Here is a 15,037-nt window from a genome sequence, read left to right on the forward strand (position 1 = left end):
ACAGCCACTGAGGGAAATAAGCCTGCCAACTGCATTTCAAAAGGCAATGTAGCACACAACACTCATTTGCACAGAGAAAAGGGTAGTTTCAAATTCTCCCTATTTGGGCCACATGAAAGCCAGAAGCAGGGACACCTTTATATAAATACTCGTGCCACTATATGAACAAGAGAAAAAGTAAGATGGAAAAAACCACAGAATTTTACATTATGGAAATATATGGCTAGAGTCCCCCAAACAAACACTCAGCCCACGCACTTTATTAGGGCCGCAGAAGGGAGCCTTTCACTGCCCCTTACAGAACGCACTGGGAATGAGGCAAGAGCTGCTTTGCCAAATGCTTTGGCAGTGCTATCCAAACAGCTACTTCGCCAGAGCAACACTGCCAGAACCCTGATCATGCCCCCATTTAGCTTCCCTTCTCTCTAAAGAATAAAGGGCTTTCTTCCTGAATATTCCCTGTTGAGAGAGATTGTGACTAGAAGCTGTTGGTGAGGGGAACAAGTGACAAATAGGGAGAGTGAAATGGGAAGGGAAACACAGAACACTGGAACAGCAGCACATGTGCCTGAAGTCTCCTTGAGAGCAATACCTCACTGTTTCTCACGCAATCAGCTACTGACAGAGTAAAGCACTGCAGTTTTCTTTTAAGCATTGCTGCAGTAGTTAAGGTGAACAACTCCCTCCAACAAGAATTATTTCATTTCTACACTGCATCCAGCAGACAAAACTCAGGTCTTCCCCATCTCAAACACATCCATATTTAGACTGTAAGCTAGTTGAGTAGTGTTTGTTTTTTGTTTTGTTTTTTTTGGGGGGGGGTTGATTCCCCCCCCACCCCCCATGTTTGTAGTGTGTTATTAGTGTTGCTGCAGCGCTGTTAATGCTGTTCCTGGAGCTCTGGTGCCAGCTGCAGTAGCAAACAGTGCAGCGTGTTGATTCAGCAGACCTCAATGTTATTCATAAGAAAGCCCACAGGCTTGGTTTGGTGGTGAAGGCGCTCAGCCAGGTGTATTGTCAACGAAGCACGTTCCTAGTGTGCCATAGGAGCTATGGGTACATTAAACAGACGTATGCCCGCAACAAGGTACCAGTTCAACCAGCACACGAGGATGCTGTCTCCTAGACTAGTATAAAAATGCCCCTCCTATGACTTCCCCTTTCATACATTAAAAAGAAACAAGTTACCTATTACACTCCAGATGTAGTTAGTTACTACCCTTGTACCTGCTCGTTTGAATAAGACATCCTAATTCATTATCCTGTTATCCCCGCCTCATCTTTATGAGGGGTCAGTGTGCTCTTGTACCTTTTCTTAGGAATGAGTTTATGTAGTTACCTGAGAAATCTGTGTTTTTGTACCATCCTCCCTGGTCAGGACTGTGCTGCTTTGGTTAGCGGACACTTAGTGTGTTACTATTCTGCCACGCCTACTCCGGTTCACAGCTTTTGGTTCACACTGCTAGTTATGCTAGGGCTCCAGCAAGGCCTATACAGTGCCTAGCACAATGGGTCCCAGTCCATGACTGGGGCTCATAGGAACTACTGTAATATAAATAATAAAGATATGCAATGTACCTGAGATTCTAGCATCACTTTAGACAAATGCTTTCTCTCTTCTGTTGTAAATGCCTCCTGTTTTAATTGTTCAAACCTTTTAGCAAACCATTCTCTCTCCTCCAAGCTTGACAGCTGACTCATTTCTATAGAAATATGTCCACAGTATACATGGTCAAGATAAGTCAACACATCCTCTAAGGAAGCCTCTTCTTTTCCCATGTTCAGGAGCCCTGTGATGACAAAAAAAAAAAAAAAGTGATATAGTCAATAACAATGTGATTAATGATTTGAAAACACAATATTGTGTCCTGTCCCTCTATTCTTCATTTGAAGGTAAAGTTCTCAAGAATCTTTATAAAAACACTATGGTGTAAAAATAATTAAGACATCTATAGCACTTTTCATTGAGAGTTCTCTGAGCACCTTCCAAAGAACGGTATGCATCACTGTAAGCTTTTTCAGTCAGAGTTGTCTTTTTACTATGTATTTGTATAGCATCTAGCACAATAAGACTGATGGATTATTGGGACCCCCCCAAACACTAGTGCAATACAATACCAGACATACTCACTTCACAGATGGGGAAATGAGGCACACAGAGAATCTGAGTGATCCAAGGTAACTGAATGAGTGGTAGAGCCAGGAAGAGAAGCCAGCTCTTCCGATTTTCACACCAGTGCCCATTGGGCCACAGTGCCTCTGTTACTGTAGTGCTTTATAACGTAGTTGAACATGGTATACTATTAATATGTAACCTGAAAGCTACATTAACAATTACAGAGTTACCTAAGGTTTCAGAGTAACAGCCGTGTTAGTCTGTATTCGCAAAAAGAAAAGGAGGACTTGTGGCACCTTAGAGACTAACCAATTTATTTGAGCATGAGCTTTCGTGAGCTACAGCTCACTTCATCAGATGCATACACATGTCATTTCCACATGTCCCATTACAGCTAGCCTTTTGTTAGGTAATACAAGACCAGTGTGCGATGGCCCCTTCAATAAACTCCTGTGTTGTATTGAGAATATTTATACCTTTGAATGCATATTAGGAAATGCCTACCAGGCAGCGAGATGCTGTGGAATTTTAACTTCCAGAAGGACACGGTGGAAGTTTCAGTGTTTGCGTCTCTTCAAGGCAGATTAGATAAAGTACCAGAAAAAAATAAAATGCTGCAGGAAACAATCCTGCACTGGTCAAAAGATGACCAAGTCTAATGGGTCTTTTCCCATCTTAAATTTCCGTGATTATAGTTAGAAGTGGGTCCCAGGCACAAATTTCTGACCAGGATTTAAGTTGTTGCATGTTTGCTGAGATTTTAATCTATGCTTTTAGTTCCTGCCTACTTTAGCCGGAGGATTTTGAGTTATTTCTGAACTAAATAGGACCACGCCCTTATCAGCACTTCCAGCTAGAAGGCTCCCTCAGTTAAAGGTGTAACTGCGGCTTTAGCAGTGATTGATACTGAAAACTCTCTCTTTGTATCTCTTAAAATCCCTCAACCTTAACAAAAACCATGAAAACAGTATGCCATACTAATGTTGCAGTATTATCTCATTTTCATCCAACAGGAAAAAGAAAAAGCTCAACCATTTCCTTTGTCTGACAGATTCCAAACACAGGACAAGTCAGCTGTGCACCAGGAAGCAGATTTACCTGTGGTATTGAAAGGTCCCTGAAGCACTTCTGTCAGCACTCGAATTTCAGGTACCATGTCCATCACAGCTTGGCCAGCAAACAAAGGGTTAATTTTGGCAGCTTTGTGGCCATGTTCACAGTATGCAGTTACTAAACGAGCAAGGCCATGATCAGCTAAATATAAAGAGGGAAACAGAGAACAATTTTAGCACATACACTCCTAATAGCATCAATTCAGTGGTCAGAATACAGGCCTGCATACAATCACAGAATCTAGGACTGGAAGAAACCTCGAGAGGTCTTCTACTCCAGTCCCCCACTCTCATGGCAGGACTAAATATTATCTAGACCATCCCTGACTGGTGACTGTCTAACCTGCTCTTAAAAACTTCCAGTGACAGAGATTCCACAACCTCCTAGGCAATCTATGCCAACGTTTAACTACTCTGACAGTTAGGAAGTTTTTCCTGATGTCTAAACTAAACTTCCCTTGCTGCAATTTAAACCCATTGCTTCTTGTCCTATTCTCAGAGATTAATGAGAACAGTTTACCTCTTGAAAATGATTACATCCCCTCTCAGTCTTCTCTTCTCCAGACTGAAGAAAAAAAAATTATAATCTTTCCTCATAGGTCAAGTTTTCTAGACCTTTAATCATTTTTCTTGCTCTTCTCTGAACTTTCTCCAATTTTTCCACATCTTTCCTGAAATGCGGCACCCAGAACTGAACACAACACTCTAATTGAGGCCATTTCAATGTGAAGAACAGAAGAATTACTTCTTGTGCCTTGCGTACAAACACTCCTGCTAATACATCCCAGCATGATGTTTGCCTTTTTTTTTTTTTTTTTTGCAACAGTGTTGCACTATTGACTCATTTAGCTTGTGATCCCTCTGACCCCCAGGTCCCTTTCTGCAGTACTGCTTCTTACACAGTCATTTCCCATTGTGTGTGTGAAATTGATTGTTCCTTCCTAAATGGAGTACACAGGATTTGTCCTATTTTAATCCTATCCTCTAAAGCACTTGCAACCCTCCCAGCTTGGTATCATCCACAAACTTTATAAGTGTATTCTCTATGCCCTTGTCAATCCATGTATTACTCCTGGGGGAATTCTGCACCAAAAAATTAAAAATTCTGCACACAATATTTTAAAATTATGCATATTTATTTGTCAAAACAACTCACTATAATCATGCCAGTTTTAATTATTTTGGTAATTTATTTCAAAATACTGGTCACCAAGTAAGTTTGTAATACAGATAAAAGAAAAGTTTCAGAAAAATATATATGTATATATATTTATATTTTTTGGACAAATAGATTCCTTACTAGGCAAATTAATACAGAACTTTGTGTATTGTAGTTTAAATGAATTTCTCAAACATTTCCCACACCCCTCACAAGCAGCGTAGAGGCTTGGGGGAGTCAGGGATAACAGAGGAACTGAGGGAGAGGGAAGGAGCCTGGGAATTAGCCTGGAGGATTGCTGGGTGTGGGTGGGAGAAGTATGGAACGGAGGGGAGGGGCGGCTTAGGAGGAGGAGGGAAGGGACTGTTAGAAAGTTGTGGAGCCTCCTGCATGCAGATCCTGACTGACTCCTAGCTTCTCCAATTCAGTCAGGCACATCTGTCCCCATCCCAATGTGGCCCTGCAGCTCAACTACACACCACCCATCCCCACGTGGGCCTGCAGCCACCCTCCAATTCAGCCCCTAGCTCCTGAGCCCTCTCCCCACACACTAGCCCTTTTGAAACCCAGCCTGCGACACCCCTCCCCCTCAGCAGCCTCATATGCCCCACTCTGTCTGTCCCCACCATATCCCGTGCCTCCTAACCTGGCTCCACAGGCAGGGAGGTGTGATGAATGCAGCTGGCTGTTACTGCTGGTCAGCCACTGCTGTCTGTTCTGGCGCCACAGCAGCCTCCGGAGGGCAAAAGGTGGAACTGCAGCACTTCTTGGGCAGAATATATTTTCTGTGCAGAAAAGAAAAATTCTGCACAGGACATGAATTCTGCACATGCAGAATTCCTTCAAGAATATATGTACATGCTGAAGACTGACTTCCCTGGATGAACAATACAAGCTTTTATTCCTGTTAGCTCTGCTGAATCAAGAGAATGATGTGATTCAGAGCAGGATTCTGCCCTGTGTACCATCAACAAAACTGTAGGCTAAATTCTAACTTCAGAATCTGTACCTTTTGCAAGCTCTTCAGTAACAGAAGAGTCAACTAGATTTTCAAATCTCAAAGAAATTGCGTTGCATAGCTAGTCAGTGGCAAAACCAGAAAGAATCCAGGGGCCTGACTGCCACACTCATTCCTTACTCTTATCATAGAATCATAGATTACCAGGGTTGGAAGGGACCTCAGGAGGTCATCTAGTCCAACCCCCTGCTCAAAGCAGGACCAATCCCCCAAGGATTGAACTCACAACCCTGGGTTTAGCAGGCCAATGCTCAAACCACTGAGCTATCCCTCCCCCCGCATTGGGCAATGCTGCCTTCATGCTTTTTTTCCCCATGTAAACTGCAAACTGAGTAGTAGCTGCTCAAGTTAGTCAGTGAACAATTTAAAACAAACAAAAACAAAAACGACACCCAAGAAAATGGTGACCTGCTCAAGGACAATTTCTAATCAGAAAATAAAAATCCAAATAAGTTAGTCAGAATTATTCATCCAGCTCATTTAAAATAAAAATAAAATAAATAAAAAAAATGACACCCAATAACCCAAACCAAACTCAAGATTTATCAGAGCTGCATACTTTCAATACTACTTTATAATGCAGAATGCTGGGGAATGAGAAAGTATGACATGACCAAACTGTCTTCATTCCATACAACCTGTCTCAGAAAAATTCTCCGTATCTTTTGGCCCAGAACAATCTCAAACCAAGATCTATTGACACAGTGCAGCCAAGAGGATCTGAGCACCATCATTGCCAGGAGGCATTGGAGATGGATCGTTCATGAGCTTCAGATGGAAACTGATTCCATCACCAGAGTGGCAAGAAGATGGACACCTGAAGGCAAGCGAAAACAAGGCCACCCGAAAACAACATGGCGAAGAGCTGTGGAAGCCAAGCTGAAAAACCTGGGGCACAGCTGGGGAACCATTGAAAGACTTTCCAGAAACAGACAGGAGTAGAGGAGCTTTGTCACTGCCCTAAATGCCAGAGGCATAATAGGAACATGATGATGATGATTATGAAGAATAACCCATAGTCCTGTATTTGCAATTAGACATCAGCAGCGTCTAAAAATGACACCTTCTTTGTTTTTAGGTCAGAAATTGTCACATTAGCAAAGTTTGTCCGAAAAATTAAGTTGACCTTGAAATCAAATATACAATATTACTAAATGCAAACTAACATCATAGACCAGATGCGTCAACCTTTAATCACTAAAACAACAAGAAGGGTCTGTTGCAATTGTATCAAATGGCTCATTTTACATTTTGTTCTTAATGTGAATTTTTGTCCTGCAGAAAGATGCTGCACAAACAGTATTTGAGGCTAAAGTCCTTTGTTTTCCAACACAACTCAATTGTTTGCCAAGCTCAATTTTAGCCACTCTCAATTTTAGCCACTCTGTTGTTGTGCTTCCTTAAACTCATGTGTCCAAACAGGTCACTCTTGCTTGACTGATCTGTATTTTCCTTTTGCAAAGTGTCACTCTCCCTGCTCCACTCTTGCAGAGACAAAACATTTAATTTTAAATTTAAAAAGCAGTAGAGAAAAAACATTAACTTTCTTTCCCTAAATATGAGGAAGGAGGCTTACTGATCAGACAACAGTTTAGGAGTTGGGAGATTTGATTTATTGCCTCTACCACCGATTAGCCATGTTACATTGAAGAAATCACTTAATTGATGCCTCAGTTTCCTCAGCTGTATCATGGGAATAATATTCCTCCACCTTCAAGAGCCTCAGATCAAATCATATGTTGTCTGCTATAATAATCATAATGCTATTTTTAAAACATCTTGTTACAACCAGGGCAGCCAGAATGTTGCTACAGGAGAAACTTATCTTTAGTCAAGTCACTCTCTCAGTCCAATGTCTGTCGAATAAAATGTTAAGCCCTGTAAAATATGTACTTCATATGTAGCAGGAACTCTCCAAGTGCAGATTTACTCCATGAGAGTTATTTCACTGATAATCATTCTAAAATTCAATTCTGCCAGCAGGATTTGATTAGACGATAGATCTTACTGCTGACCATTTAGAGTGAATCTTTGAGACCAGCCTAAAGTGTTGCCAAAATATCTGCCCATTGAACAGGCAAAGGACACTACTATCATCACACAAATTAGCTTTCCATAACTTCTTCCACCCAGATTCTCAGCCAGAGATACTCATAGGATCAAATGAAGTAATGAATAGGGCTTTCAGGATCATCAGAACCAACCAAGATGAATGATTAATAGGCAAATGCTCTGGAATCTCAGCTAATCTTGCCCTGAGTAACACTCATGACAGCCATAACTGCCTTACTGAAAATAAACGGTTCTTTTTTCCATTTCTTCTAAACAGCCACACCAAGTTTATCCTTTGACTACTTTCTTTTAATATGACTGGTCAATGTGAACAATTCTTTCCCCCCTTTTTAATGTTGGTTTTGACAGAAACACTTTACACAGAGAGTCTCATAATACTCTCCTGAGAGACAGGGGGCCAGTGGTCCAGGAAATACTGCAAGAGCCACCTCTTCATGCTCTCCTTGGAGGGAATAGTTTGAGGGTGCCAGAGGGTACAGATCCCTGTAGGGATCTCAGCGGGCACTTAAGTCAGGTGATCAGTAAAGCCAGCCAATGATTCATGACTGCCTGCAGCCAAGATTTCAAAGCCATTGATTAGTCAGCCCAGCTTCCCTGAACTCTGAGACCCTGATTTTCCAAAGGTTTTGAATGTCCCCTGTCACCTGCAGAAAAATAATCATAGTCATACACTGTAAAAACCATATAACACGGGATTATTCATGCAACACAGAAGTACAGATGTTGCATCTAAGACTACATCTACACTACATACCATTGGCGAAGGTGTATAGCATTTGCGTAGCCACATGCCACAAGTGAAAGGCTCTGGAAGTGGGGAGACAGCAGGGAAAAGCTCTGGCAGCTTCCTGCTGGAAAGTCTCTGGCAGGGGAGAGGCAGTGGGGAAAGGCTGAGCCCTCCTCAGCCCCCTCTCCCCCTCAGAGTCTTTCCCCACAGAAAAGGGGAGGAAACAGCTGGGGGAAAGTTTTAGTAGTTCCTTGATACCAGCCTTTCACTGGGGAAAACAAAGGCTCTAGGAGCAGAAAGGCTCCTTGTCACATTACAGAAAGATTTCAACAGCAGGTAGGGTTGCCAGTTTTGGTTGGATGTCTTCCTAGAGGTTTCACCACATGACGTAATCTTTAATTAAAGATTAATCTTTAACTCCAGGGATTCCAGGACAATCCTGGGAGGTTGGCAACCCTACTAGCAGGGAGCTAGTGGAGACTTTTCCTACGCTTCTCCCCCAGCTGCTGGGAATTTTCCCTGCAGCTGGGAAGGGCTCCAGCTGCAGGGAGCTTCCCATTCCTTTCCCTGCTGCTTCCCACCTGCCAAAGTCCTTCCCCACTCTTGGCATTTTTTTCTGCAGAGGGGAAAGGCTCTGGCACTGGGTAAGTAGTGGGACCACACCTTTCGAGCATGTCTTTACTCACCTAAACTGTGCCTCCGGACTGCAAGCCCCCAGAGAGCTTGGGACTCTGGTTGCTAGCCTGTGCTGAAGCCCCTGGCACCACATCTACACTGCTGTTGTTCCCCGTGCTAGCTCCTCGTTAACGCTAACAGGGAGATGTTCACCATGGGCTACAATCACACCTTCACTTCGCAGTGTGGACCCTAAGCGACAGCTCCTCAGGACGGGGTGGGCAAAGGCAGACCCCGTCTCGGGGAAAGCCATCGACACACACACAGTGGCTAGCTCAGGAGAGAGGGGTGCATCCCCCAGAACCGGCATGGACAGGCAGCCCCTCCTCAAGATACACCAGGGGCAGGCAGAGAAACGAGGCTGTGAACCAACCCCAGTACAGACTAGGGTGACCGGATGTCCCGAGTTTATGTCCCTGATGTTTGGGGCTTTTTCTTATATAGGCACCGCTTGGCCCCTGCCCCCCCTTGCATTTTTCACATTTGCCATGGGGTCACCCTAGCACAGACATAGGGACGGACAGACAGACAGCCGCCTCCCCACTGGACCAGTACAGTACAGTACAGTGCCCCCCCCCAGGACAGACAGACAGCCGCCTCCCCACTGGAACAGTACAGTACAGTGCCCCCCCCCAGGACAGACAGACAGCCGGCCGCCTCCCCACTGGAACAGTACAGTGCCCCCCCCAGGACAGACAGCCAGCCAGCCACCTCCCCACTGGAACAGTACAGTACAGTGCCCCCCCCCAGGACAGACAGACAGCCGGCCGCCTCCCCACTGGAACAGTACAGTGCCCCCCCCCCAGGACAGACAGACAGCCGCCTCCCCACTGGAACAGTACAGTACAGTGCCCCCCCCCCCAGGACAGACAGACAGCCGGCCGCCTCCCCACTGGAGCAGTACAGTACAGTGCCCCCCCCCCCAAGGACGGACAGACAGACAGACAGCTGCCTCCCCACTGGAACAGTACAGTACAGTGCCCCCCCCCAGGACAGACAGACAGCCGGCCGCCTCCCCACTGGAACAGTACAGTACAGTGCCCCCCCCCCAGGACAGACAGACAGCCGGCCGCCTCCCCACTGGAACAGTACAGTACAGTGCCCCCCCCCAGGACAGACAGACAGCCGGCCGCCTCCCCACTGGAACAGTACAGTACAGTGCCCCCCCCCCAGGACAGACAGACAGCCGGCCGCCTCCCCACTGGAGCAGTACAGTACAGTGCCCCCCCCCAAGGACGGACAGACAGACAGACAGCTGCCTCCCCACTGGAACAGTACAGTACAGTGCCCCCCCCCCAGGACAGACAGACAGCCGGCCGCCTCCCCACTGGAACAGTACAGTACAGTGCCCCCCCCCAGGACAGACAGACAGCCGGCCGCCTCCCCACTGGAACAGTACAGTACAGTGCCCCCCCCCCAGGACAGACAGACAGCCGGCCGCCTCCCCACTGGAACAGTACAGTACAGTGCCCCCCCCCAGGACAGACAGACAGCCGGCCGCCTCCCCACTGGAACAGTACAGTACAGTGCCCCCCCCCCAGGACAGACAGACAGCCGGCCGCCTCCCCACTGGAGCAGTACAGTACAGTGCCCCCCCCCAAGGACGGACAGACAGACAGACAGCTGCCTCCCCACTGGAACAGTACAGTACAGTGCCCCCCCCCCAGGACAGACAGACAGCCGGCCGCCTCCCCACTGGAACAGTACAGTACAGTGCCCCCCCCCAGGACAGACAGACAGCCGGCCGCCTCCCCACTGGAACAGTACAGTACAGTGCCCCCCCCCCAGGACAGACAGACAGCCGGCCGCCTCCCCACTGGAGCAGTACAGTACAGTGCCCCCCCCCAAGGACGGACAGACAGACAGACAGCTGCCTCCCCACTGGAACAGTACAGTACAGTGCCCCCCCCCCAGGACAGACAGACAGCCGGCCGCCTCCCCACTGGAACAGTACAGTACAGTGCCCCCCCCCAGGACAGACAGACAGCCGGCCGCCTCCCCACTGGAACAGTACAGTACAGTGCCCCCCCCCCCAGGACAGACAGACAGCCGGCCGCCTCCCCACTGGAACAGTACAGTACAGTGCCCCCCCCCAGGACAGACAGACAGCCGGCCGCCTCCCCACTGGAACAGTACAGTACAGTGCCCCCCCCCCAGGACAGACAGACAGCCGGCCGCCTCCCCACTGGAGCAGTACAGTACAGTGCCCCCCCCCAAGGACGGACAGACAGACAGACAGCTGCCTCCCCACTGGAACAGTACAGTACAGTGCCCCCCCCCCAGGACAGACAGACAGCCGGCCGCCTCCCCACTGGAACAGTACAGTACAGTGCCCCCCCCCAGGACAGACAGACAGCCGGCCGCCTCCCCACTGGAACAGTACAGTACAGTGCCCCCCCCCCAGGACAGACAGACAGCCGGCCGCCTCCCCACTGGAACAGTACAGTGCCCCCCCCCAAGGACGGACAGACAGACAGCTGCCTCCCCACTGGAACAGTACAGTACAGTGCCCCCCCCCAGGACAGACAGACAGCCGGCCGCCTCCCCACTGGAGCAGTACAGTACAGTGCCCCCCCCAAGGACGGACAGACAGACAGACAGCTGCCTCCCCACTGGAACAGTACAGTACAGTGCCCCCCCCCCCCCAGGACAGACAGACAGCCGGCCGCCTCCCCACTGGAACAGTACAGTGCCCCCCCCCCCAGGACAGACAGCCGGCCGCCTCCCCACTGGAGCAGTACAGTACAGTGCCCCCCCCCAAGGACGGACAGACAGACAGCCGCCTCCCCACTGGAGCAGTACAGTACAGTACAGTGCCCCCCAAGGACGGACAGACAGACGGACGGACGGACAGTTCTCTACCCCCCGGAACAGACAGACGCACCCCACGCGCTGGGGCCGGGGGACTCGCCCACCTGCTCTGCCGCCCACGAAGACCCGGCTTGGCTCCGGGGCGCCCCCGCTCTCCGCCTTGCGGGGCCTGTAGCCGTACACCCCCCGCTCCGTGCGGTACCAGCGCCGCAGCGTCCAGGCCCGCCCGGCCATCGCCAGGCTCCTCGCCGCCCCAGCCATCGCGCTCCGCGGCCCTGGGCAAGCGGCGGCGGGGCAGCGGCCGACACCCCCAGCACGGATTGGCCCGGCGCGCCTCGCGGGCGAGCGGTTAGTCCCGCCCATGCCAGCAGGCATTTAAAGGGGCAGGGACCATTTATAGAAGGAGGGAGGGGGGCATGGGATGCAGGGGGAGGGGCATGATTTGTGGGGAGATGTGATTTGATTGGGGGGGGGGAACGAGTGGTGGTGGTGTGGGAAGGGCTTTGGGGGGAGAAATGTTAGACTTGGGGAAGGGTTGGTGGGATTATGGGATCTGATGGGGGAGGGGGGGCTTGAGGGGGTTAGGGGATATGTGGTTTGGGGAGGAGGGTATGTTGGGGGGGGGGGAAGTGTTAAATTTGGGGAGTGGCAGGTGGGTTGTGGGGATTATGGGACCGGATGGGGGAGGGGTGTTTTGAGGGGGGAAGGGGATATGTGGTTTGTGGGGGGAGGGTCTGTTGGGGGGGAAGTGTATGCTGGTGGGAGAAGTGTTAGACTGGGGGGAGGTTATGTGGCTTGTGGGGGGTATGTGATCTGATGGGGGAAGAGGTGCTTGTGGGGAGGGCCATGTTGAAAAGTATTTAGTTGTTAGGGGAAGGGTGTCTCCTGGTGAATGGTGCGTGGTTTGCAGGGAGAGGGTTACTGGGTGGGAGAGGTATTTCGTTATAAGGCACATGGCTAGTAACAGAGAGGTATTTTGTACAATATTGGCTGGTTTGAGGGCAGGATGTTTGATGGTAGAGGAGAGGTCTTTTGGTGGATCGGGCTGCTAAAAGTCCAGTCGGTGGCACAGTGGGGCTAAGACAGGTTCCCTGCCTGCCCTGGCTCCACGGGGTTCCCGGAAGTGGCCAGCATGTCTGGCTCCGAGGCACTGGGGAGTTTCTATGCATTGTCTCTGCCCTGAGCACCAGCTCCACAGCTCCCATTGAGTGGGAACTGCGGCCAATGGGAGCTGCAGGGGTGGCGCCCTGCAGGTGTGGGCCATGCACAGAGTCCCCGGGCCTCTTTGCCTAGGAGCCGGACATGCTGGCTGCTTCTGTGACCTGCCTGAACCCAGCTGGAGCCTGCACTCCAAACCCCTGTCCCAGCTCACAACCCCCTCCTGCACCCTAATTCCCTTCCACAGCCTGCACCCCTCACCCCCTCCCACACCCCAACCCACCTCCCCAGCACCCCAAACCCCTCAGCCCCAGCTTTAGAAAGATGAAGAATTTGTTGGGAAGAGCAGTTTTTGGGGGTAATGCTAAGAAAACTGTGAGATCAGAAAGAGAACGTGGCTGCAAACAGAGTTAAGGAAGTTAATGCAGCCTCCCTTTACCCCAAACTGAAACAGGAAAGGACAGTCACAAACAGATTAGTGCTTCCCAAATGTTTTCTGAGTTGCATGCATTGGGAACCATAACAAATTCCCAGAACCTGCTACAAACAAAACTGCTCCGCAACCCACATTCTTTTATCTAATAAAAGGTGAACAAGTCTGTGCTCTTGTCTCTGAACTATGGAAGCTCATACTCTTATTGATGCAAAAATGATGTGGTACAGTGGTTCTCAACCTATGGGCTGTTTGTGGCCCAATCAGCCCACAACTGTGGTCCATGTGGCATCCTCAGAGCTACACAGGTAGTATATATAGTGTGGATACAGCACATATAACACATAGCTGCATATGTGGCCCACAATGTGAAATAGGTTGGGAACCACTGATGTAGTATCAACATAATTAAGAAACGTGTTGGCTCTCTCTACAACCAGTTCACCTTGTGCTTTGATCCTGCAGATAATTTAATGGTAATTATAATTAAGAAAATACATTAGAATGAGAGGTATTATGCAAAGGTAAGATTATTATAATCATCATTACCCCAGTTGCTTTCCTCCTGTTTCACTCTTTCTTCCCTTCTGACACAGTTGCCAGTTTTAAGCCGGGGTCAGATTTAATGTGGTTATGGAGAGCAAAAGCACAGGGCTGCAGGGAGATTTGAATGGCAGTAGATGATTTGCACAAAAAGTACTTGCCTGTGATTATCCATTAATATTTAATGGGAGGAAAATGTAACTATTTTATTTAAGTATTCTTCACCAGCACCTAGGAAGGACACCAAAGTTTCAGAAGCTCTGTAAATGTGGCAGCATTTTTATTGAGGGGGGCGGGAGAAGAGCATAGACAGATTGTAAAGGACTCTCTGCCAGTAAGAACTAGAAAAGCATCATCATCTGGTTGATTTTTAGATATTGCAGACAGCTTGTACCCTGTATATTCTCAGGTCATGCCCAGATCCACACAGGGATTTAGACTTTGCAACACTGAGCATCATGGCACTTAAAAAAATCAAAACACCACTGAAATCCACAAAAGTCAGCATAGTACAGGAGCTCCCTAACCTTGTCAATGGGACATGAAGATTGTGTGAGGTCATGCCACATAGAGGCATCATCTTTACAAGCACACCACACAACCCCTGTTGGCCTGACTTTGCATGTGTAGTGTGTTCAAGGTTATGCCAGAGGGGGCAGTGTGGTGCACTCTTAAAGATAACACCCTCTGTCTGGTTTCAGAGTAAGTCTCACTCAACAAAACCACATCCAGTTTTGTCCCAGTACTGGATGGGGGACAAACCATCCAAAAGAGGACTGTCCTGTTCAAAAGCATATGAATGACCTCCCAAAGGGGGAATGGCACTGTGGGTAAAAAATGGCATTACCTGTTTTAAAGTCACTAACTACCCAGAAGCAAGTGATCTTGAATGCTTATAGATCAATGCTGTAACAGATAAAGCACAAGATAGGGTGTCACAGTTTCAGGGTAACTGCACCTTTAGCCCATTCTCTGTGGTCCATGGCAGGAATGCCTTCTGAAGTCTCAGGTCCCTGGCCCCTAGCTGTTGCCTCTCTCTGGGTGAGGACCCATGTCTCTCTGCCTTCAGACTGGGGATTTAAGTTGCAGCTGCTTGCTATTGCACTCTGATTTGTTGAACAAGTTTGACTAACTCAACACAACTCCTGGGGGAATTCTGCACCACTGCTCGTGCGCAGAATTCATGTGTCCTGCACAGTTCCCCCACGCGCA

General features: G+C 48.6%; 1 protein-coding gene across 2 annotated transcripts in view; it reads right to left on the minus strand.

Moving 5' to 3' along the window:
* The window catches only part of DHTKD1 (dehydrogenase E1 and transketolase domain containing 1), a 49,183-nt gene extending 37,181 nt beyond the window's left edge, over positions 1-12,002 (minus strand). Inside the window, exons 1-3 of one of the 2 annotated variants that reach the window (XM_073328752.2) lie at positions 11,796-12,002; positions 3,215-3,370; positions 1,579-1,790 (exon numbers count right to left, since the gene is read on the minus strand). In XM_073328752.2, the coding sequence (XP_073184853.1) occupies positions 1,579-1,790; positions 3,215-3,370; positions 11,796-11,952 (525 nt within the window). In that variant the 5' untranslated portion in view covers positions 11,953-12,002. Of the gene's footprint in view, positions 1-1,578; positions 1,791-3,214; positions 3,371-5,033; positions 5,215-11,795 lie in introns of those variants that run through there. The other variant, XM_078851184.1, reaches the window with a different exon arrangement.
* Between the last annotated feature and the right edge of the window lie 3,035 nt (positions 12,003-15,037).

Source organism: Lepidochelys kempii, chromosome 1 (genome assembly GCF_965140285.1).
Source record: "Lepidochelys kempii isolate rLepKem1 chromosome 1, rLepKem1.hap1, whole genome shotgun sequence".
NCBI lineage: Eukaryota > Metazoa > Chordata > Testudines > Cheloniidae > Lepidochelys > Lepidochelys kempii.